The sequence below is a fragment of the Myotis nattereri genome (genome assembly GCF_964212035.1).
Source record: "Myotis nattereri genome assembly, chromosome: 1".
NCBI classification, from domain to species: domain Eukaryota; kingdom Metazoa; phylum Chordata; class Mammalia; order Chiroptera; family Vespertilionidae; genus Myotis; species Myotis nattereri.
Window position 1 is genome coordinate 40,460,897 of NC_138075.1, and position 24,768 is coordinate 40,485,664.

The 24,768-nt window shown below is 38.6% G+C and overlaps 1 protein-coding gene across 2 annotated transcripts in view; it reads left to right on the plus strand.

Moving 5' to 3' along the window:
- The window catches only part of FERMT2 (FERM domain containing kindlin 2), a 68,546-nt gene extending 52,704 nt beyond the window's left edge, over nucleotides 1–15,842 (plus strand). Inside the window, exons 9-18 of one of the 2 annotated variants that reach the window (XM_081083959.1) lie at nucleotides 2,538–2,672; nucleotides 3,337–3,386; nucleotides 4,811–4,935; nucleotides 9,031–9,137; nucleotides 9,243–9,464; nucleotides 11,924–11,947; nucleotides 12,459–12,479; nucleotides 13,025–13,149; nucleotides 13,456–13,597; nucleotides 14,573–15,842. In XM_081083959.1, the coding sequence (XP_080940085.1) occupies nucleotides 2,538–2,672; nucleotides 3,337–3,386; nucleotides 4,811–4,935; nucleotides 9,031–9,137; nucleotides 9,243–9,464; nucleotides 11,924–11,947; nucleotides 12,459–12,479; nucleotides 13,025–13,149; nucleotides 13,456–13,597; nucleotides 14,573–14,746 (1,125 nt within the window). In that variant the 3' untranslated portion in view covers nucleotides 14,747–15,842. The remainder of the gene's footprint in view (nucleotides 1–2,537; nucleotides 2,673–3,336; nucleotides 3,387–4,810; nucleotides 4,936–9,030; nucleotides 9,138–9,242; nucleotides 9,465–11,923; nucleotides 11,948–12,458; nucleotides 12,480–13,024; nucleotides 13,150–13,455; nucleotides 13,598–14,572) is intronic. The other variant, XM_081083960.1, reaches the window with a different exon arrangement.
- Nucleotides 15,843–24,768: the final 8,926 nt, after the last annotated feature.

The following is a 24,768-nucleotide window of genomic DNA, read 5'->3' on the forward strand; positions in this document are numbered from 1 at the left end:
ATGAGTATTCCTAGACATTGTCACAGAAATGGGATTATTCTGCAGCTTTCCTAAGCCAGTGTACAGGCGATATTCCATTTTAGTGTACGAAAAAACACCTCAGAAACCATAGATTTTAATTCATGGAAACTGAATGTCCCAAAGCACAGCTCTCCTGGGCCATTTTAGAATCTAGATTTAATGAGAGAATTTAATATTACAAATCCTTGAGTTCTTAGATGTCTTCCCAGAGACTGACCTGAAGGCTCAAGATAGCCATCCAGTATCAGAAGGGGGGAACTTTGAAAGTATGGGAAAGAGAGGCCTACTGTTTTTTATTTCACACATAGCCTACATTCTGAACGATTCTGTCTGTGGGGTTTCTGATTCCTTGTGGTGTAAAATTTGCAGTAGTAAAAAGAAAAAGTAATTCAAGTAAGAAGCTATGGATAAAAAATGAAGTAGTTAATAACACTAGTTTTAAAAAAAAAACAACACTGGTATTTAGAGAGAAGGAGGGAGAGAGAGAAACATCAATCAGCTGCCTCCCACACACTCCCCGACCAGGGATCAAACCTGCAACCTTTTGATGGCAGGGGACGATGCTCCAGCCAACTGCACCACCCGATCAGGGCACCACTTTGTTTTTAAAGCATTTAATCGAAGAACTTTTGCATCAGAATCACCTAAGGCACTTAAGAAAACTGCAGTTTCCAGCTGAACCCAGATTGGCTGATTCGGAATCTCTGGGAGTAAAGCAAAGAATCTACATTTTTTTAAAAAAAATATATTTTATTGATTTTTTACAGAGAGGAAGAGAGAGAGATAGAGAGTTAGAAACATCGATGAGAGAGGAACATCGATCAGCTGCCTCCTGCACACTCCCCACTGGGGATGTGCCCGCAACCCAGGTACATGCCCTTGACCGGAATCGAACCTGGGACCCTTCAGTCCGCAAGCCGACGCTCTATCCACTGAGCCAAACCGGTTTCGGCAGAATCTACATTTTTAACCAGCTCTCCACATGATTCTTAATATATTCTGACGTTTGAGGCCACTGCCTGTGAAAGCCTCAGCCTACCTTATTCTCCATGATTTGTGAACTTGAAAGTACTGCCACTGTAAGGATCTCATTTCAGCACAACTGAAGGCATAACCACAGACTTTTCATTATTGAGTCACTAAATCTTAGAATACAGAGGAACATTGATAATCGGCCTCAGATTCATTCATTAAATGTTCCCACGAATAGATTATGTACTGTGAATATACTTCAGACATGTGGAGTGCTACTTAGGGCTTTGAAAGGTAACTGATTAAGGGTTTTAATGTTCTGTTTACCTTTGTATAAAACCTCTGTAAAGTTTAACATCAAAATGTAATCGATAAGTAATAGTTGTTCTAAGTCACTCACCTAAGTGTATTTAAAATCATGACTAGTAATTCTATACCCAAAGATTTTGCTATTTACATAAAGGATTGTTATTACTTCTCATGTATATGTCAGTATTTATGTGTGGTAAACATTGTCTTATCATTCTTATGTAACAATATAAACAGCATCTCCCTCTGGGTGTATTTTCAGCATTGAATTAAGGAGGGGGGAAAGTGCAGCCTTAGCTTTCAATATGATCGAGATAACTAACTTTCCCTCTCTGGGTAATAGTGTGATTATAAGGTAATCAATGTTATTTCTACAAATGGCCTATTGCATACTCTGTTCATTCAGTATTTATTGGTTCCAGGCCCTGTTCAGGAAATAAATAGTGCAGTAGGGGGAAAAAAGTAAAAAATCTCGCCGAAACTGGTTTGGCTCAGTGGATAGAGCGTCGGCCTGTGGACTGAAGGGTCCCGGGTTCGATTCCGGTCAAGGGCATGTATTGGGTTGTGGGCACATCCCCAGTGGGAGATATGCAGGAGGCAGCTGATCGATGTTTCTCTCTCATCGATGTTTCTAGCTCTCTATCTCTTTCCCTTCCTCTCTGTAAAAAATCAATAAAATATATTTAAAAAATAAAAAAATCTCTACTGTGTAGGGCTTAGTGAAGGGTGTGTTAACACTCTAAGGCAGTGATGGCGAACCTATGACACGTGTGTCAGAGGTGACACGTAAACTCATTTTTTTAGTTGATTTTTCTTTGTTAAGTGGCATTTAAATATATAAAATAAATATCAAAAATATAAATCTTTGTTTTACTATGGTTGCAAATATCAAAAAGTTTCTGTATGTGACACGGCACCAGAGTTAAGTTAGGGTTTTTCAAAATGCTGACACGCCGAGCTCCAAAGGTTCGCCATCACTGCTCTAAGGCCTAGGCCTCCCATGAATTTATTTGAGTATGCTCAAACGCCCTATTCTTCTGGATAAATATTAGGAGACTTAGGACATTGATTTTGGGTGCCATGCCCTTTATTTTCCTATCATTCAAGTGCCTGTGTACTTTTATCTTTTCAAATTAGGTGATGAAAAGCATTCACTACAGATGTAGATAATAATCGAATTTTCAAGTTTTACATTTAGAACAATCATTTTAAAAAAATGTCATTTCTGGTTTCAGTATCATATCAATAAGCTGTCAATCATGACATCAGAGAATCATTTGAACAACAGTGACAAAGAAGTTGATGAAGTCGATGCTGCCCTTTCAGACCTGGAGATTACTTTGGAAGGGGGTAAAACATCAACAATTTTGGTAGGGTGAATCTTTTAACCTGCTAATTTACTTTGAATGATGCTTACCTTTTTGTCAGTTTAACTTCTCATGAAGTATTTGGGGGATGTAGAGAAATATTTAGTGCTTTAGAGAGTTCAGACATCAATTTTTCAGAAACTTTTAAAATTAATATTGTGCCTCCAATGAAGATACAGATCTTCTGATACTCTGCACATTCTCTTACAAGTAGTAGTAGAACATTGCTGCAGAGGAGAAGTTAATCTCAAGTCATGGATAAATCCATTTAGTGCCCTCCAAATTTGAAATACTACAAAAAGAAGAGGAAAATTTTCAAATGTTAAGCTAAGCTTAGGAATTAGTTATATAAGAAACACTTATCTTGGGCTGTTAAGATTTATAAAATTTCCATAATGCAGACACAAACAGTTTTAGCTGCATGAGAATCAACAATGCATTCTTGTGGGTTATATAAATTGCCATTTGATCATATTTTATTAGCTTTTTATGACAAAATGCCATTGTACTATATGACCATATAATACAATTGTATCTTTAACATCATTGTAATCTGTATTTTAAGTAATTTTTGTTTGTTAAGTAAGCTGGTTCTTGTTATCAGATACCAAATATTAGAGTTTCTCATTTGAAGAAAAATAAGAAAATGATTAAATTCTTTCCTTAGGGTGACATTACTTCAATTCCTGAACTTGCTGACTACATTAAAGTTTTCAAGTAAGTACGCAAAACGGAGGGATTCCACATACTAATGAATGATAAATGTCAGTTTTATAGTTATATTCACATTACTGAAATTTATGTTTGGCCTGTAAATTTGTAAAAGTACTTACCAAATAGAACACTTCATTATAATGAGGAGAAATAACCATTTTTATCAACTTAAAATCACAATATTCATTAAGTTGTTTTCCTAAGGCAAAAAAAAATAAAAAGACTATAACCTAGGTTGCATCATGTAGATTGTGAAATGTACAGTGATATATAGTATAAAGCGACTTGTCTAGGCAAAAGCATAGTATATATTGAACCGTTACTGTCAATTATTTCCTTGAGCCCTAGATTCTGTTGAATTCTATTTCATTTTTTCATGGAACATTTTATAATTAAGATTTCAGTGTATGTTATCTAATCTAGACTTTTATTTTTTTAAAATATATTTTTATTGATTTCAGAGAGGAAAGGAGAGGGAGAGAGTTCAACTTTGGGTCTCAACCAGTATCAACAATGAGAGAAAATCATGAATCAGCTGCCTCCTGCACACACCACACTGAGATCGAGCCCACAACCCAGGCATATGGCCTGACCAGGAATCAAACCATGGCCTCCTGGTTCATAGGTCGATGCTCAACCACTGAGCCATGCTGGCTGGGCATGTTAGCCTTTTAAACAATCTAGACGTATTCCACAGAATCACGAGGGCTAGGCATTAACGCAGAGGAAAGGAGAGGTGTGGAATATAGTAAGTAAAATATCATGGAATAAAACATTTGCTGTAGCTAAATATAAAACACCTCAACATACATAACATTTCTGAAATAAGGGTATGACTTCAGATGCTGTTGCCTCTCCCCCACCTTCTTTGCCATTTATACTCCTTTTCATCTACCTGAACCTTTCTTTATCTGCTGTCCTCCTGACTCAGGGCTTCTCTTGGTTATATTTGACATGGGAGTGGCAAGTTAAAGTCACCATTGAGCTACAGCCCTGAGAGACACAGCACTTGCCTCACTTAGTCATGTGAGGTAGGCTCGCTGGTTCAGAGGCTCCAAGGCAGCCCTGCAGACACCGTGAACCTGTGGGTACTTACAGGACCTAGAATATTTCCAATTCCTGACATTTACTTCACCTTTCTTTTCCCATCCTTCCCATGTGACCTGCTCGTGATACAGGTGGCTACAACGACAGGAGTACTAGAGTGTTGGCCCTGCTGTCTTTCTCCTCCGCCCACTCACTATCTGTGAGGTCCTGTGGAGATGGACTGGGAGGGAAGGGGCCAATCGGGAACAGCGGGATTGACTGGAACACACGGGCCGAGGGAACTGACTCAGCAGATGTAAAATCTGGCCTTGGTGCTGAAACAAAGCATTGATAACATTATTTCAAAAGTGGTTTTTCTCTTCATTCTATTTGACACACAGGCCAAAAAAGCTGACCCTAAAAGGTTATAAGCAGTATTGGTGCACCTTTAAAGATACATCTATTTCTTGCTACAAGAGCAAAGAAGAAGCCAGTGGCACACCCGCTCATCAGATGAACCTCAGAGGTAAGCCTTGGGATGACCACTGCTGGTGGTAGAATATCCATTAGCTAATATTCACTACCCTACACTTTGCTGGGAGGGAAAGTTTTTCCGCAGTTTGTGCGCTCCTTTCGTACTTTTATATATATATTTAACTTAGTTCGCATCTTAGACTATTTGTTGTTTCTTCACATTGCTCCTCCTTCACCTCTCACCTGATTGGAGCTGGGTTCAGGTGGAAGGAGAATTTTCACTCCGGGTTCACTGGCTGCTTCTACAGCTGGAGGACACCTGCTTGCCTCGTGCTGTGACTTCTCTGTAGGGCCTCCTGCTAGTCTCATAGATTCTTGATGAGCCTCTCTTACTTGTGATGTTGTTCACTAAAGCCACCTGACTCACTTCCAGCTCAGATACCACTTCCTCTAGGAAGCCATACCCCTGAGAACCACTCAGATAAACCCGCCTTAAGTTGAAAATGCATTTATACACCTAATCTACTGAACATCATAGCTTAGCCTAGCCCACCTTAAACATGCTCAGGACACAGTGCATACTCCCCCCAAAACAAACAAAAAAACCACTGGCAACATAGTATACTGCAGCCAGTCGGTGGTTTACGCTGGTGATCATATGACTGGGAGCTGCAGCGCTGCCCAGCATCGTGGCAGAGTATCATTCTGATTATTCTGCATATCGCTAGCCCAGGAAAAATCAAAATTCCAAATTTGAAGTGCAGTTTCTACTGAGTGCATATTGCTTTCACACTATCGTAAAATCAAGAAATCATTTTAAGTGGAGCCATTGTAAGCCGGGGACCGTCGGTACACCCATGGCACCGGCATGCTTGGTAAAGGAGGCAGTAGATTGGCTCCTCACTGCTCCATACTCTTTACAACAAAGGCTAGAAAACTAACGTACATTTTCCAGACTCATTTCTGGACTCTAAACAGATGTATTCGCATGAGCCTTGAGTTCCCAGCCGAGTAAAGGATTGAGAGGCAGAGCTGAGGAAGGAGCGGGGAGCTGCAGGCACTGGACCAGTGCTGCTCAGCTCCTAGTTCCCGCCCGGTTCCTGGCTCCTGGGTTGCAGTACAGCTGCACTCCTCTGGGAGGCAGCTCTGAAGTGGTGTCAGGGAGGTGGTTATTCCTAGCAGCCCACCCCAGACTCTTTGGGGTGCATTTTACATGTACCTTTATTATACGTAAAGCAGCCTGGACAAAAGCACCAAAGAAAAAGGTCCCCTAATTCATTTCACAAAAATGATTCCCAAAATAATTTTACTTATCACTTAAAATACAGATGTGTTTTTCCTGCTCTTTTTTTAGTACACTTGAACGTTAGGGTATTTTTAGTATATTTTAACAAAATTTCCAAATCTCTAACTGTATTTGCCCAGTAGATACCTGAACTGTTGTTTTATATTTATATGCATTGTAAAAAAAAAAAAAAAAAAAAAAAGGTAGAAAACCTCTGGCTTGGGGAGCAGACTGCTATGCCCAGTGCTGGAATTCTGTAATTTTTCTAAAACTTTTCATTGGTCTCACTGCCTTTCTCTCTCAGTCACATGAGTTTAACTTTGGGTCTCAACCCGTGTTTGTTACTCAGAATCCATTGTAGCTTTCTTGCTCACCTCCTGAGCTGCCCAGAATCAGCTCAGATAAGCCACTCCTGAATCAGAGAGTAGCTCTGTCTTCTGGCCTCTGGCCTTTCTGTCCCTGTTATATCCTCAGCCTTCGCCCTGAAAGACTGCAAAGTCAAGTTCTGGTGTGGAGAACAACTCACAAGGTGTTCTCCTCCCACCTCTCCCGAGTCCTCCCAAAGGGGCACTTTTCCAGCACCTCATGCTGAGAAGATAACACTAGAGAATCTAATGGCCCAGGCTCTGCCCTGCCACCAAACAAGCCCAGTGGTTTTGGAAAAAATAACCGATGTGGACCTCAGTATCTCCCTCTGAGAAGTGAATCTGTTGGACTAGATGCTCTCAGGCCCCTGAGAGATATAAATGCAAAATTCTAAAAACTTCAGGTTAGCCCGGCTGGCATGGCTCAGTGGTCATGGTTCAGTTCCCAGTCAGGGCACATGCCCAGGTTGTGGGCTTGATCCCCAGTGTGGGGCATGCAAGAGGCAGCCGATCTATGATTCTTTTTCTCATCATTGATGTTTCTATCTATTTCTCCCTTCCTTTCTGAAATCAATAAAAATGTATTTAAAAAATAAATACAGTTTACCAAATATGAATTGATACCCTGTGCCACAAACTGCTGGGTACTATTGAGACATGAGCAAGAACAAATAATAGTCCCAGCCCTCAAGATGTCTAGAGCATGTTGGGGAGATAAACAATTACAATTGAGGCAATAACTAGTACTTTAAAAATTAAGTAACAGGTCAAAGCGGGTAAGGGTATTGTTTCGGTCAGTCTTCAGGACTGGTGGAGAGAATTAGGAAAAACTTCGTAGGGGAAATGCTATTGGACTTAGGATCCAAAAGAGAAAACAGATCTGGGAGCTGGTAGAGTCTTCCAGGCAGAGACTGGTGTAAAAGTGCCTGGAGAAAAGCTGGGATGCAGAATGTGATCAGGAGACGGATACTTCCTAACAGCTGTTGAATCTGGTTCTGCTAACATGAGAGGAAAAGCAGGAGGAGTTGGCAAGAATTAGTGGATAAAAATGTTAGGGAGACTGTTTCTTAAACTGGCAGCAATGAAGTGCCACTGAAAAATTAACCTGAAGTGATGCACCCATCATATTTATATTGGCTTCAGTTTAGAGGAATGACTTCAGATAGTGCTAGTGATCCATGTTAATGCTATCAGTACGGATGGAGAAAGGGTACACGTTCGGTAGAGACTGAGGAAGTTCAATCCATAGACTAGGTGGTTGACTTGGGAGGGGCTAGAAGGAAAGGACTTGTTTCTAGCTTGTGCAGTTAGGTGGATAGGGTGTTACTGAGATTGGGAAGAAACACGAGCTAAGTTTGGGGAGAAAGATGAGTTTAATTTTGGGATATTTTAAATTTGAGGTACTTGCCCTGGCTGGTGTGGCTCAGTTGGTAGGAGCACTGTCCCATACACCAAAAGGCTGCAGGTACGATTCTCAGTGCACACACTTGGGTTGCGGGTTTGGTTCCCAGCTCTAGTCAGGGTGCATGTAGGAAGCAGCTGATCTGTGTTTCTCACGTTGATGTCTCTCTCTCTCTCTCTCTCTCTCTCTCTTTCTCTCTCTCTCTCTTCCCCTCTCTAAAAATCAATGAAAATGTCCTCAGGTGAGGATTAAAAATAATAATTAAATTTGAGGTATTTGTGGGATATCTTTTTGGAGATAAGCTGTAGGCCATCGGATCATGGGAGAGATCCATGCTGCAGATACTACTATGGTAGCAGTTAGCATGAATGGTAAATGTAGCCATTGGAATGACTGTCTAAAATATAAGAAGGCTAAGAACAGAACCTGCAGAAGACTCATTTTTAAGGGACAGTGCATATTAGAGGAATAAAAGCTTGTAAAGGAAACAAAAAAAGTGTAAGATTATAGAAATAATATACAGTAGAAGCTGATTCAAAACAGACACAGTAACTCAGCATCAAATGCTACAGAAAAGATGAAGATTGCTAGCTTCCATAGGATTTAGCCACATGGAATGGTGGCCTTGATTAAGAACAGATTTGTGTGTTTTTTCTAACCAAAACACAATTAAGTTAGAAAATAAAGAACGACATTTTAAAATCCCTATACATTTAGAAACTTGGAAATCCCAAAGAACTTAAGATTCAAAGAACTTAATGATATTAAAACAGCACATATCAAAACTTGTTGGAGGGCAAGTTGTGGTTTTTGGTAATGCCTTTTCAATAGGACCCTTTCCTTCTCTTCTCAGTCAGGTTTTGTGGATTGTGAGGCCACAACCTCTGAGCCATTACCTCTCTGTACTAGATCTCTCTGATTCTGCTCTATCCAAACAAAACCTGGGCATAAAAAATTCATTCCCTGATTTATAGATTCCACAACAGCAAAATTCTACATGATAAGATGGTGCCATAAGATGAGGGATCCCTGTATTGGCTTGGGATTTCTTAAAAGTAAATTTAACTATTTTAATAATTTTTTTTTTTTTTACAGGATGTGAGGTCACCCCAGATGTAAACATTTCAGGCCAAAAATTTAACATCAAACTCTTGATCCCAGTTGCAGAGGGCATGAATGAAATTTGGCTTCGTTGTGACAATGTGAGTTTTCCAGTTCCTTAGCGAATTAACCAGCCATCCTTATGTTTTATACTCAAAGGACCCATCCTGAGATCCAGCTCATACCTAGATATTCCTTTTCACCAGGAAAAGCAGTATGCCCACTGGATGGCAGCCTGCAGATTGGCCTCCAAGGGCAAGACCATGGCGGACAGTTCTTACAACCTGGAAGTTCAGAATATTCTTTCCTTTCTGAAGATGCAGCATTTAAACCCAGATCCTCAGTTAATCCCAGAGCAGATCACAACGGATATAAATCCTGAATGCTTGGTGTCCCCTCGCTACCTAAAAAAGTACAAGAACAAGCAGGTACTTGATTCATCTTATTCCATCTACCGCTTTCTGCTGGTTGATTTTACAGTTTTGTGCACATACTTTAAATTTAGTTTCTCCTCTTAACCAAAACTTTTTAGTCTTAATTGGAAGTCTAAATGTTTTACATCAGGTGATTAGAAGATAAAATTGGAAATAAATAGCTTTCAGTTTAAATTGATAATTTAAAAAATACCTTTATCTTTTTCTAATGTTTTTTTTAAATGTGGAACGCTTCACGCATTTGCATGTCATCCTTGTGCAGGGGCCGTGCTAATCCCTATCGTTCCAGTTTTTGTGTCTGTGCTGCCGAAGCAAGCACTGTTACCCTTATCACTTAATGTGACAGATAATGAGGTGGGATAGTGGGGAGTATATTTATTCTAAACAACTTGAGGAAAACCAGTCTGTTAACAGGAATATGGTCTTAATGCTTTGTGTTCCTTAATTCATGCAGTTTATTCATTTCCCACCAAAAGCTATAGTGACTCTTTTTACTATGGACACTGACTTTTCCAGCTTTGGAAGTAAATTTACAAGGTAGAGATAGTCTACATTTAAACATCATCTTTTCTTAACATTAACAGTCAAAACCTAACCAAGATTTGCATAAAATGGCAATATTTGACAAATTTTCCTTGAAATTCACTGCTTTTGCTCACTTTGTTTAGGATTCCTTTCCTGGAAATTAATACTATAAAAGGATGGCTATTTAGGAAAATGGTTCTTTGGAAACAACATAAAAAGGTTTTTTGCAGGGGAATTTCACTTGGGATAACCCCAGTGTTCTCCACACCAAACATCCTGCCATAAAAGGAAAAGCTTCAGTTTGGAGGATGGGGGTGGGGAGTGAAGATCTTTAAAATAAATATTTTTATCTAGTATCATTTTGATCTTTAAGAAATAATTTGAAAACATTACTGAAAAGGCCCAGAACACTTAGTAGTTCTTAACTTTAAATATAATGCTTATCATATGAGTCTAATGTCACGTAAGTAGAAATTTAAAATGTCCGGAAGTTTTAATCAAGTATTTCTTTAGGTTTCTGGGGTTGTGTAAGCTACATGGAAATTGTTTATCCCACAGTCCTACGATGTGGGAGTAGTAAGGAATGGAGGAAATGCTGCCCTGGGGAGCTTTGTGGAATGTAGATTGTAAATTAAAAGGCAAAGTGAATCAAATACTAATTTACTTATTTTTATTCTTAGTAATTTCATTTTAAGATTATTTGCAAAGAAACTTGTTTCAGAAAGTAGATTCATTTGCCTTCAAAGGCAATGAATAAATTCAAATCTTAGCAATCATGTTTTCACTATCAAGTATCAGGGGAAAGGATCTTAAAGTATGGTTATCAAAACAGCCAAATTTTGGTTAGGTATTATTTTCTTAGAAATTTTTTAAATGATAGGTTTTCACTTTAAAATGTTCCCAACACTGAATGTTTGACTGTCCTTAACTGGCAGGATAGCAGTATGTGTGTGGTCGTAGTTAAGGATCCTTCTAGCCTGTCTCTCACGTTGGCATCTTATCAAATGCACATTCTTTTTAAATATGTTTTTATTGATCTTTAGAGAGAGAGGAAGGAATATGCATAGAGAGAGAATCGGCTATGAAAGAGAAACATCAGTTGGCTGCCTCCTACACACTCCCCACTGGAGATCAAGCCTGCAACCCAGGCACGTGCCCTGACTGGGAATCAAACCAGTGACCTCTTGGTTCATGGGTCTACACTCAACCACTGACCCACACCAGCTGGGCACACATTCTCTTTTAATCCTCCTTTCCCTAATAGACTTACATGTTGCTCTCAGAAGGGAGAGACCATGTATTGCCCAGACACCTGGTAAGTGCTGGTAGGCAGGAGTTTCATTACTATCACTTATCGGGGTCATTGGACAAAGTCCTCAGTAATTATTTAACCTGTATAACCCAGTGGCCTTTAGGAGTTAGTTGGGAAGGTGTGTAGGCCTGGGGTCATTCATCCCTACCAGGGCATAAGTGCATTGTTTTCCTTTGGGTCCATCAGTATAGCCTTTGTTATATACGGTATATATTTTTAATATATTTTTATTAATTTCAGAAAGGGAAGGAGGGAGAGAGAGAAACATTGGTGATGAGAGAGAATCATTGATTGGCTGCCTCCTGCACGCCCCCCACTGGGGATTGAGCCTGCACATGGGGCGTGTGCCTTGACCGGGAATCCAACTGTGACTTCCTGGATCATAGGTTGATGCTCAACCACTGAGCCATGCTGGTTGGGCTAGCCTTTGTTATATTTAAATCTACTTGAATTCTTCAAAGCTACATATTAAACTTGCTTGGATATTTTCACATGAATATGACTCTCAGACAATTAACATGGCTTTATCCATGTTAATCCAAACTGCAATGGACTAATATGTTTATAGCGACCATTCCTAGTATAGTGTATGGATTCTCTTTATTTTCCCTTCCAGGAAAAAGGATGCAAAAAACAGATGGTAATTGAGGTGTTTGTTTTTCTTGTGTAAATAAACAGTATGGGCACTACCTATGTTATGCCTTCAACTTATGTCTGAAAAGCATGGATCATGTTATCTCAATCTGAGACAATATTGAAGGCTTTAAAATATTAATTTTGATTTTGCTACTAAAATAATTAGTTTTGCCCTAACCAGTAAGAACTGGTACATGATGGGGAAAAGATATTTGCTCTTTTAATTTTCTCCCTCAACCTTCTCTACCCTTAATTTTAGTAACACTTAACAATCTAAAATAATGTGGAGTGTTTCTCAGTATTCTAAATGGAAATAATCACTGCTTCCTCATTCTCATTTTCCTGCTTGCATTTACTTTGCTTGGTTTCCACCTACAGTAATTTTTGCATGGTTTTTGGCTGGAATATTGGTTTGCAGGTTATCGCAACTTTTTCCTTTGCTTCATTGCCATTTTTTCTGATTGCCTTTTTTTCTTTCTGCTTCCTTTTTCTTTTCCTCGCATTGCCATGTACAGCCAGGCTATATAAGAGACTTGGTAAGTTCTCCATATTTACCACAAAAAGAATAAAAATATTAAATCCCTAGCTACCATCTCCCCTCATGTATTAATTTCCTTCCATTCCTTGTGGGAGTAGCCTTCCCGAAGTGAGTATAATTTAAATTAAAATTGAACTTTTCTAATGATTCCTTTAGAAAAACTTTAAAATTATTATAGTAATAAATATTTCTGCTATAAACTTGTATTCTAGGTACTCATTCTAATCATTTATCTTGATGCTAAATTTAAAACTTTAGTTATCAGACGTGTGTGTCCTTGGAATGTGTCGAGTGGCGGTTTCGTATTCCTAATAGTACTTTTTGTTTCATGATATATGGAAACTGAAATTAAGAAGAAAGATATCAAGGTTTATTTTGAAAAGTCATTTTACTAAAATTCCCAAATGTAGGTTTCTAATTTCAACTCTTGCAACATAGGATTTTGGGGTGGAATGCAGTTTAGTTTTTCAATCTTTGTCTTGACTCTGCCATGAAACAATACTGTCTACTGTGAAGGTGATGTCGATGTTCAATCATGTTTAGATAACAGCAAGAATTTTGGAGGCCCATCAGAATGTAGCTCAGATGAGTCTAATTGAAGCCAAGATGAGATTTATTCAAGCATGGCAGTCCTTGCCGGAGTTCGGCATCACACACTTCATGGCAAGGTCAGTGGTTCTCAGAGCACCTACCGGTAAACCTCAATCTGTGCCTTTTTATTTAATCTACTTCACGTAATTAAATGATACCTTTAAAGCCACTAACTGAGACCCATTAACCTATTTTACAGTAGAATTTAAAGATGTTGGAATATGTTTTGTAGACTTATAATTTTTACATTAATCATTCAAAATGATTGCATTTCTGTTTTTAATTGTATAAGACTGGCACTATTTTTTAGAGCTAAAGTGCACATCTGGAAGAAACACAGGCCAACATGTCCCCTCACCCCTAATACGTGTTTAATGCTATAGGTTCCAAGGGGGCAAAAAAGAAGATCTTATTGGAATTACATACAACAGACTAATCAGGATGGATGCCAGCACAGGAGACGCAATTAAAACCTGGCGTTTCAGTAACATGAAACAGTGGAATGTAAACTGGGAAATCAAAATGGTAAGCTGCAACAGTATTCCTGGAAGACTGCTAAAAAATTAGTAAATGTAAGAATAAAAAGCCCCATGAGTTCTGAGGATTATATGTACCTTTACTTCTTAAAGTGTAAAACATGGGTAGGTATTCATTCCCCACTTAAACTTGCTTATTCCATAATTAGCTCATTTATTAAAATTCTGAGAACTTAATGATCTGCTTGGAATATTGGCTTATCTTGTTTAAGGTTGTCTTTCTATAATGGATAAATCCCTTTCACTCACAATAGCAGCTACTCTTGAATGAACGCCTACATTGTGCCAGGCATATTAGATGTTTTACGTTTGTACCCTATTTCTGAAGCTCAGCACAGCTTTGTGAGGTAGATGGATTATCCCTACTTTCCCAATGAGGGCATAAAATGTAGAGACCTAAGGGCTGTCATTGTCCACGATCACACACTTGGTAAGAGAATCAGGATTCAAACAGATGTTGAGGGCGCTAAAACCTGGCACTTCTCCTACCATATATCATACTGGCCGAATGCATTGCTATCATTTAAAATAAACAGAATCTTTTACTAATTAATCATTTGTTTTAAGATCCCTGGGTTTGTTGCATCTATTCCTGTTACTTCATTAGAGTCTCATATTTCTGAAATATTTAAACATGATACCTAAAGGTTAAATATCTAAAGCAAATATTAAACACAGGAAGTAGGTTTTCCTCCCAGGACTTGAAGAGAGACGGTCTCATTAATCGAATCACCAGAGACCACTGGGAACTGAATGACCTGACCCCTTGCCTTCCTTTCCAGAGCATGAGTGGGAGGGAGGCTCGGAACCTGTACTTATGCTTTTGGACTTACAGGCATTATTAGTTTAGGATTAAAAAAGAGTATTTGAGGATCAGGTATTTCATAATAGAACAGACCTTCGCTGGGACCCCCACTCATCTGGAGTTTTGCTGGGACTTAACAGTTCTCTGTCTTTGTTCCAGGTCACTGTAGAGTTTGCAGATGAAGTCCGATTGTCCTTCATTTGTACTGAAGTAGACTGCAAAGTGGTTCATGAATTCATTGGTGGCTACATATTCCTCTCAACACGGGCAAAAGACCAAAATGAGAGTTTGGATGAAGAGATGTTCTACAAACTTACCAGTGGTTGGGTGTGAGTTAAAGTGCTGTGTAACGAACTCCACGGCCATAACAATATTTCACTTAAAAGCTGTTGTTTGTTACATGCTGCTTAATAAAGTAAGCTTGAGATTTATCATTTTATCATGAAAACTTTTTTGCCTTACCAGACCAGTTAATATGTGCACTAACAAGCACGACTATAACCTGCTCTCATGATACAGTATATGAACTTGAATATGGCACACATTCCTTAGGGCCAAGAATTGAAAACCAAAGTAGTGGGCAAGTCAGGAACGAAATGTCACTGATGTAAGCTAGCCAAACTAAGAAACTCAAGCCATCTACTTTACAGCTATCCAGGGCTTAAACTATATGAAGTCTATTTATCATGTTTAACGCATGTGTTTTAATGTATGTTTAATTTGACCTAGTGTTCTTAAGATCATACTTCTGGTAGCCATTTGAACTCCTCTCCTCCCCCAATAAATCAGGCCTACAGAGGATGCCTGATATTTAATGTCATTGTTTAACCTTGAAGGAAAATGCTGTTAGTCTGTTACACTTGGTTTGTTTGTTTTTGTCCTTGAATGAGCATGTATGTATATTGTCTTGTGTTTTTATTTTTACACCATATTGTATTACAACACTAGTATTCACCAGCATATTCACTGTCTGCCTAAAATATGCAACTTTTGCATTACAATATGAAGTAAAGGTCTATGAAGTATGCATTTTGTGTAACTAATGTACAAACACAAATTTTATAAAATTGTACAGTTTTTTTTAAAAAAAATTACTCACAACTAGCAAATGGCGTAGATATGTAGCATCTTTACATTAATTAAGTGCTTTAAAAATATTAATGTGCAGTTTTAATATCTGCTAAATTAAGAATGACTTCAATATAGTCATGATTTGCCATAATGTCCTTAACTCTGATGCCTGGACTGGCCATGTTCTGGTCTGTTGCGCTGTTACAGTCTGCATTGGTGCTAGTCAAAAAAATTCCTAGCTCACATGGCCCAAAAGGGTGCCAGGGAGGGGTGGATTACCAGTATTGTCCAATAACCCATGGTTTAAAGACTGTATAAATGCATTTTATTTTAAATAAAAGTAAAATCTTTTATTTAATGTTTCTTTATGTATTTCTTGTTTACACGGTTTACATAGCATTTATTTTGTAGACATGAACTTTTGCCTTTTGGAAATGCTTTGCCTACATCTTGTGTTATGAGAAACAGTTTGCTAGTATTCCAAAGTGTTACTAGATAGGATAGATTCTTCTTTAAATTGAGAATTTCTCACTTTTCCTATTATTTGAAAAAATGAGCTGCATAATATTTAAATGTTAGAAATGTAGTTGTAAACAAAAATACATGAATAGAATTATTGACTTGAGCAGAATTTGTTTTAAATAGCAAAATGACTCTTGGCTTTAAAAGGTTCCACATTTATTCATTTACTCCCTGATACTGCTATCATTTCATCATTCAGATGCAAAACTTTAGTCCTGGACTTTCTCCTTTATCTGTTATACTTAATCAGGCCAAGTCTTACTGATTTTCCCCTCAGGCAAACTTGTGTCTTTCTCTTATCATTCACCACCAGCACCAAAATGCAGGTCTTAGTCCTGTGCCTGCCAGGATGCTGCAGACTCTTAGAGCAAAGCTCTGATCACACTCTCCATGGCTTTTCTTCGTACTCAAAGGCCAGATCATGACAGGCCTTGCCCCGGAATTTAAGAGCTCCTTTCCATTAAAATAGTTTTAAGTAATATATTCCCTTTCCTTAAGTACAGGTCACCAACGTGTATAATCACTTGCTAAAGGCCCTAAGCTATATGTAGACTACGACAACCCAAGTCCTTTATAGTCCCAACAGCTTCCCACAAGTGAGGACCACCTCTGCTGTTTCCACCTCTGGTCTGCCCCACTGCCCTCGCTGCGAATTTGCGGTGAATTCAGCCCCAGCACAGCACCGGCTATATTTTAGCTCTGACTCCTGGTTGCCCAAAGCATAAATACCAAGTCCTCAGTCAGGTGCTCAGAGGTCTCCCTAAAGAAAAGTCCAGGACTAAAGCTGGTCTGTTTCCCAGCTCTCATTTTCATCCTTATCTCCCAACATCCTGCAGTCCGATCAAACTGGACAGATCACATTTTCCAGACGCTCACCCATCTCCATGTTATTTCCCAAGTCTTCCAGTCTCAGCCTGTGCAATCTCATCTTTCTAACATTTTAGAAAGAACTCAATGTGCTTTCTTCCATTAATACTTCCAATTTTCGGGGGGGGGGGGTGAGCTGAAGGGGGTCAATGGGAGGAAAAAGGGAACATATGTAATACTTTCAACAATAAAGAATTATTTAAAAAATAAAAAAATACTTCCAAGTTTCCTTGCAGCCAGAAATTTTCTCTTAACCCTCTGAGCTGCACTGAGTTTGGCCCTTTAGGAACTTAAGAGCAATCATCCTTATTCAGATTGAGTCTATCCTATTGTCCCTATTAAATTATTAGTTCCTTTGGAAATCAAGGAATTATTACAACTTAGTATTTTTATAGCCTCAGCACAGTTTAATACAGAGGAAATGAACATGTTTTCTGCACAGTAACTATGCATTATGAGTTTTGCTAAGTGCTTTCACATACATTACCTCTTCTAAAGAGTCATACAAGCTCATTTTATCGATGCGGCTCAGAGGCCATGTGACCTGTTTAAGTCACACAGCTATAATTGGTGCCAAGCAGAGTTGGAAGTGAACCCAAATTTCTATCTCCCTATCCAGTACTGTTAAAAACAAACCCTTCATTCCTCAAAAAATAAGAAATAGAACTACCATATGGCCAAACATTTCCACTGCTGGGTGTTCATTTGAATAAATCTAGAACACTAATGCAAAAAGATATATGCACCCCTCTGTTTATTGCATTATTATTAATTTTTAGAGAGAGGAAGGGAGAGAAACATCCGTCAGTTGCCTCCCATAGGCACCCCAACTAGGGAGGGAACCTGCAACCTGGATATGTGTCCTGACCTGGAAGTGAACCCACCACCTTTTGTGTACAAGACGACACTCCAACCTACTGAGCGACACTGGCCAGGGCCATTGCACCGTTATTTACGACAGCCAAGATATGGAAGTAACCTAGGTGTCTATCAATAGATGAATAAATAAAGATATACATACATACAATGAAATATTAACCATAAAAAGAATGAAATCTTGCTATATGTGACAACATGGACGGGCCGGATCCGGCCCACGGGCCGTAGTTTGCCCACGGCTGGCCTAAAGGTTATGCTAAGTGAAATAAGAGAAAGACTATATGATTTTGCTTATATGTGGAATCTAAAATACAAAACAGACAAACTCAGATACAGAGAATAAATTGATGGTCACCAGAGAATTCCTTTCTAAAAATTAATATAATAATAATGCAATCAACTATGCTGTCAGATCAAGGTGATCACTTTGTAAAGTATGTAAAAGTCTAATCACTATGCGATGCACCTAAAACTAATATCGATGGGAGGGTGACGGGGTGGTGGTGGAAAAGGTGGAGGGATTAAGAAGTACAAATTGTCAGTTATAAAATAGTCATGGGGCCAGGACCAGTGTGGCTCAGTGGTTAAGCATTTACCCATGAACAAGGATTGATTCCCAGTCAGAGCAAGCACATGCCCAGGGTTGCGGACTCGATTCCCAGTAGGGGGCATGCAGGAGCCAGCTGATAGATGATTCTCATCATTGGTGTTTCTATCTCTCCCTCTCCTTTCCTCTCTGAAATTGATAAAAACATTTAAAAAAATAGACGGGGATATAAAGTACAGCAGAGGGAATGCAGTTATCCAATCATATACTAACTATGCTGGCAGATCAAGGTGAACACTTTGTAAAGTATGTAAATGTCTAATCAATATGCTATGCACCTAAAACTAATATCAGTGGGGCAAGAGTAGGTTTACAGCTGTTCGTATGGAAAACAACACAATAATTAATAAATAGTAATACAAGAATAAACTATTTTTTTGTACTTGCAACTGTAGCCTACTTTTGCCCACCCTGTAATATTGTATGTCAACTGTAATTGAAAAACAAATTTAAAAAATTGTTTTTTTGTTTTTTAAATATATTTTATTGATTTTTTACAGAGAGGAAGGGAGAGAGATAGAGAGCTAGAAACATCGATCAGCTGCCTCCAGCACATCTCCTACTGGGGATGTGCCCGCAACCCAGGTACATGCCCTTGACCGGAATCAAACCCGGGACCCTTCAGTCCGCAGGCCGACGCTCTATCCACTGAGCCAAACGGTTTTGGCAAAAAATTGTTTTTTATTTTGTTTAAATTTTGAATGAATCCTGAGGAATCCTACTGTGGTGGTCTCTACAGAGGCAACGTCAGTCCCTGGAAAGAGCACTGGCTGGGCCTCCAGAGATGCAGTGTCAGGATGCTGCTGCGTGTGACTCGGTGTCATGGGGACCGACCGACCTTCCCTGGCCACTCTTTCGCTTAAATCAGCCGGCTAGGCACCTGGAAGCCGCAGTGTAGTTCATCAGTAATCTTAACTTGCTACAAATTATTTTTTGCACAACCTTGAACTTCAGAAGTCAGGGACCTAGAGACATTAACTCCCCCCCCCACACACACACCCCCATGAGTGCAGACCTTACATACTGGACAGCCTTGCTCTGCTGAGAGTCCCGGCATCTATGCAGAGTAGCATCCAGGAAGAGGCTGTTTACTGAAGCTCTGTGCTCTCCAACAAATTAGCTGCATGTCTGTTTGAACTGATTTGCTTTGACAGCTCAAGAATGGGGGAGGGAGTGCAGAGAGTGACAGGAAATGGGAAATTTTAAGTCTGGGTAAGAGGAGTGAAATTCTCAGAGTGGATCACAGAGCAACCCAGAACAGGAAACTGAGTAGCAAAAAAAAAAGCCTTATCTGGCGACCTTGTTTCCCATGTGCTGACTCCTCTTGCTTTCTCTGCTTTATTTAATAAACAATTCAGACTTTCCCAGGCTGAATGTGTACATTAAAATTCTGTTTCCTTAGTAAACAGTTACCAGCACACACATACCCCTAGTTGAGTTTCCCTTTTGATATTTTTGCATGAGCCTGCATATACTAAAAATTACAAGCACTTAAAATAATTTGAGACCATTATTTCATGAGATCTAATTATAGTCTCATGTGGCTTCACTGGTCAGGCATTATCTGCATTTCTGCTCAGGGAAATGGTCCAAGTTCAATGTTAATTAAATTTGTGATAAAAATAGCAAAATGGGTTGAACATATCTGTATTAATATGCTTTGTAGATATTGCACGATGAAGAAGGAAACACTTCATGAGCATAAATTCTCAAATCTAAATGTAACCTTTATGATCAAGTAAAAATCAAGTAAACATATTAACTCTCAGGTTTACTGATAAAATCCTGTTTATCTAAATCTTGTTTCTATCTTCCTTACCTAATTATAAGTTCAATTAGCTCTGAGAAGGAACATTTGGAAAACAGCGTTTCTTCTATTCTAGACAGCAAACAGCCAACCATAGCCAAACACTCCTAAGGAACAATAGGTGGGGGTGTAGCTTTAGCAGATAGTAAGAAATTAGTATAAAACTATATTAAAGTGTGATGTTGACACAGAGATAAATAAAGTAGCCAGAGTCCAAACATGTACACGGATGGAAACTTCATTTCTGAGAGCCAGCCTTGCAGGTCAGATGAAACAGAAGGGCTTCCAATGAATGGAACCGGCGGTTATCTTTATGAAACAGAGGAATTTGGACCACCAATTCCAAATGATTAAAGACTTCAATGAGAGCTGAAACCGGTTTGGCTCAGTGGATAGAGCGTCGGCCTGCGGACTGAAAGGTCCTAGGTTCGATTCCGGTCAAGGGCATGTACCTGGGTTGCGGGCACATCCCCAGTAGGAGATGTGCAGGAGGCAGCTGATCGATGTTTCTCTCTCATCGATGTTTCTAACTCTCTATCTCTCTCCCTTCCTCTCTGTAAAAAAATCAATAAAATATATTTAAAAAAAAAAGACTTCAATGAGAAAAATAAAACTAAAACTTTTATAAGATGACATAGGAGAGCATTTATATGACATTGAGGAAAGATTTTGTGTGTTAAGGCACAAAACATATAAATGAGAACTATAGACTATAAAGTATAAAAAGGCAATTTAAATAGGGAAAACATATTTGCAATCCATAATGGACAAAGGATTATTATCTAGAATATAAATACACACACATGATCAGGCCAAAAGAAAAATGGACAAAATGAAGTACTGGAATGGGAACTTCACAAAAGAGGAAAACTTAATGGCCACAAAAATCTATGGAAACAGTACAAAAGATCAATGAAACTAAGAGCTGGTTCTTTGAAAGGATAAACAAGATTGATGAACCTCTAGCCAGGCTCACCAAGAAGCAAAGAGAGAGGACCCAAATAAACAAAATCAGAAATGAAAGAGGTGAAATAACAACAGACCCCACAGAAATACGAAGAATCATAACAAAAAATGCTACGAGCAACTCTACTCCAACAAACTTGTCAATCTAGAAGAAATGGACATATTCCTAAAAAAAAAATACGACCTTCCAAAACTCAACCAGGAGGAATCAAAAAATCTGAATAGGCCAATAACTATGGAGGTAATTGAAGCAGTAATCAAAAAACTTCCAACCAACAAAAGCCCGGGACCAGACGGCTTCATAGGGAAGTTTTATCAAACATTCAAAGAAGAAATAAAACCTATATTCCTCAGACTATTCAAATAAATTCAAGAGGAAGGAGCACTTCCAAGTTCTTTCTACGAAGTCAGCATTACCCTAATCCCAAAACCAGATAAAGATAACCCAAAGAAAGAGAATTATAGGCCAATATCCCTCATGAACATAGAAGCCAAAATTCTCAAAAAAAATTCTAGCAAATCAAATCCAGCATTACATCAGAAAGATCATACACCATGACCAAGTAGGATTTATCCCAGGATGCAAGGATGGTACAATATCTGCAAATCAATAAATGTGATACATCTTATAAACAAATTGAAAGAAAAAAACCACATAGTCATATCCACTGATACAGAAAAAGCATTTGACAAAATCCAACACCCTTTCTTGATAAAAACTCTCAGCAAGGTGGGAATAGAAGGATAACCTCAACATAATAAAAGCCATATATGACAAGCCCACAGCCAACATCATACTCAATGGACAAAAACTAACACCATTTCCCCTAAGAACAGGAACAAGTCAGGGATGCCCACTCTCACCACTCCTGTTCAACATAGTACTAGAAGTACTAGACATTGTGATCAGACAAGAAGAAGAAATAAAGACATCCAAATTGGAAAAGAAGAAGTAAAACTGTCCTTATTCGCAGGTGACATGATATTGTACATAGAAAACCCCAAAGACTCCATCAAAAAACTACTAGACTTAATAAATGAATTCAGCAATGTAGCAGGATACAAAATTAACACCCAGAAGTCTATGGCTTTTCTATACACCAATAATGAACTCACAGAAAGAGAAATTAAAAAAGCAATCCCATCTACCATTGCAACAAAAAAATTAAGATACCTAGGAATAAACTTAACCAAGGAGATAAAGGACCTATCTGTACTCGGAAAATTTCAGTACGCTGAAAAAAGAGATAGAGGAAGACATGAACAAATGGAAGAATATACCATGTTCATGGATTGGTAAAATCAACATCATTAAAATGTCCATTATGTCCATATATAATGCTACGAAGTCAGCATTACCCTAATCCCAAAACCAGATAAAGGCAACCCAAAGAAAGAGAATTATAGGCCAATATCCCTCATGAACATAGAAGCCAAAATTCTCAAAAAAAATTCTAGCAAATCAAATCCAGCATTACATCAGAAAGATCATACACCATGACCAAGTAGGATTTATCCCAGGATGCAAGGATGGTATATTTAATGATACAGCTCCTAAGGCAATGGAAAGTAAGGAGAAAATAAACAAATGGGACTACATCAAAATAAAAAGCTTCTGCACAGCAAAAGAAACCATCAACAAAACAACAAGAAAGCCCACTGCATGGGAGAACATATTTGCCAATGTTATCTTCGGTAAGGGTTTAATCTCCAACATTTATAGGGAACTCATACAACTTAACAAAAGCAATCTATAGATTCAATGCAATCCCCATTAAATTACCAACGGCATATTTCACAGCTCTAGAACAAACGTTCCAAAAATTCATCTGGAATAAAAAAAGACCCCAAATAGCTGCAGCAATCATGAGAAAGAAGAACAATGTTGGAGGGATCACAATACCAGATATCAAGCTATACTATAAAGCCATTGTTCTCAAAACTGCCTGGTACTGGCACAAGAACAAACATATAGACCAGTGGAACAAAACGGAGAACCCAGAAATCGACACAAGCCATTATGCTCAATTAATATTTCACAAAGGAGGCAAGACCATACAATGGAGTCAAGACAGTCTCTTCAATAAATGGTTTGGGAAAACTGGACAGATACTTGCAAAAAAAATGAAACTAGATCACCAACTTACACCATGCACAAAAATAAACTCAAAATGGATAAAAGACTTAAACGTAAGAGGGAAACCATAAAAATCTTAGAAGAAACCATAGGCAGCAAAATAGCAGACACATGTTGTAGCAATATATTTAATGCTCCTAAGGCAATGGAAAGTAAGGAGAAAATAAACAAATGGGACTACATCAAAATAAAAAGCTTCTGCACAGCAAAAGAAACCATCAACAAAACAACAAGAAAGCCCACTGCATGGGAGAACATATTTGCCAATGTTATCTTCGGTAAGGGTTTAATCTCCAACATTTATAGGGAACTCATACAACTTAACAAAAGGAAGATAAACAATCCAATCAAAAAATGGGCAAAGGACTTAAATAGACACTTTTTGAAAGAGGTCATACAGAAGGCCGAAAGACATGAAAACGTGCTCAAAGTCACTAATTATACGAGAGATGCAAATCAAAACGACAATGCGGTATCATCACACACCTGTGAGAATGGCTATCATCAACAAATCAACAAACTGACAAGTGCTGGAGAGGATGCAGAGAAAAAGGAACCCTCCTTCACTGCTGGTGGGAATGCAGATTGGTGCAGCCACTGTGGAAAACAGTATGGAGTTTCCTTAAAAAACTAAAAATGGAACTCCCATTTGACCCAGTGATTCCACTTCTAGGAATATATCCCAAGAAAGCAGAAACACCAATCAGAAAGGATATATGCACCCCTATGTTCATAGCAGCACAATTTACAATAGCTAAGATTTGGAAACAGCCTAAGTGCCCATCAGCAGATGAGTGGATTAGAAAACTGTGGTACATCTACACAATGGAATACTATGCTGCAGTAAAAAAGAAGGAATTCTTACCATTTGCAACAGCATGGATGGAACTGGAGAGCATTATGCTAAGTGAAATAAGCCAGTCAGTGAAAGAAAAATACCATATGATCTTACTCATTTATGGATAATAAAGAACATTATAAACTGATGAACAAAAATAGATACAGAGGCAGAGCAGCATCGAACAGACTGTCAAGCTACAGCGGGAAGGCTGGTGGTAGTGGTGGTGGGGGGTAAGAGATCAACCGATGGACTTATATGCATGCATATAAGCATAACCAATGGACACAAGACACTGGGGGAGAGGGGGTGAGGGTACGTGCCAGGGGGTAAGGGAGGCCCGGGGAAGGTCAAGGGGGAAAAAAAGGAGACATATGTACTACTATCTATAATACTTTAAACAATAAAATAAAATAAATTTTAAAAAGGCATTACTACAAAAAAAATCTATGGAAAACTGTTCAACTTCACTAGTATATAGAAAATGGGAGAAAAAAACAAAACAAAACAAAATTTAAATACAATTAAAATACAGCTGCACACCTAGTGTGTAAAATTTTCAGTCTGGCCCTGGCTGGATTGACTCAGTTGGTTGGAGTGTCATACACCAAAAGTGTAGTCCGATTCCCAGTTGGAGCATGTACGGGATGCAGCCAATCCA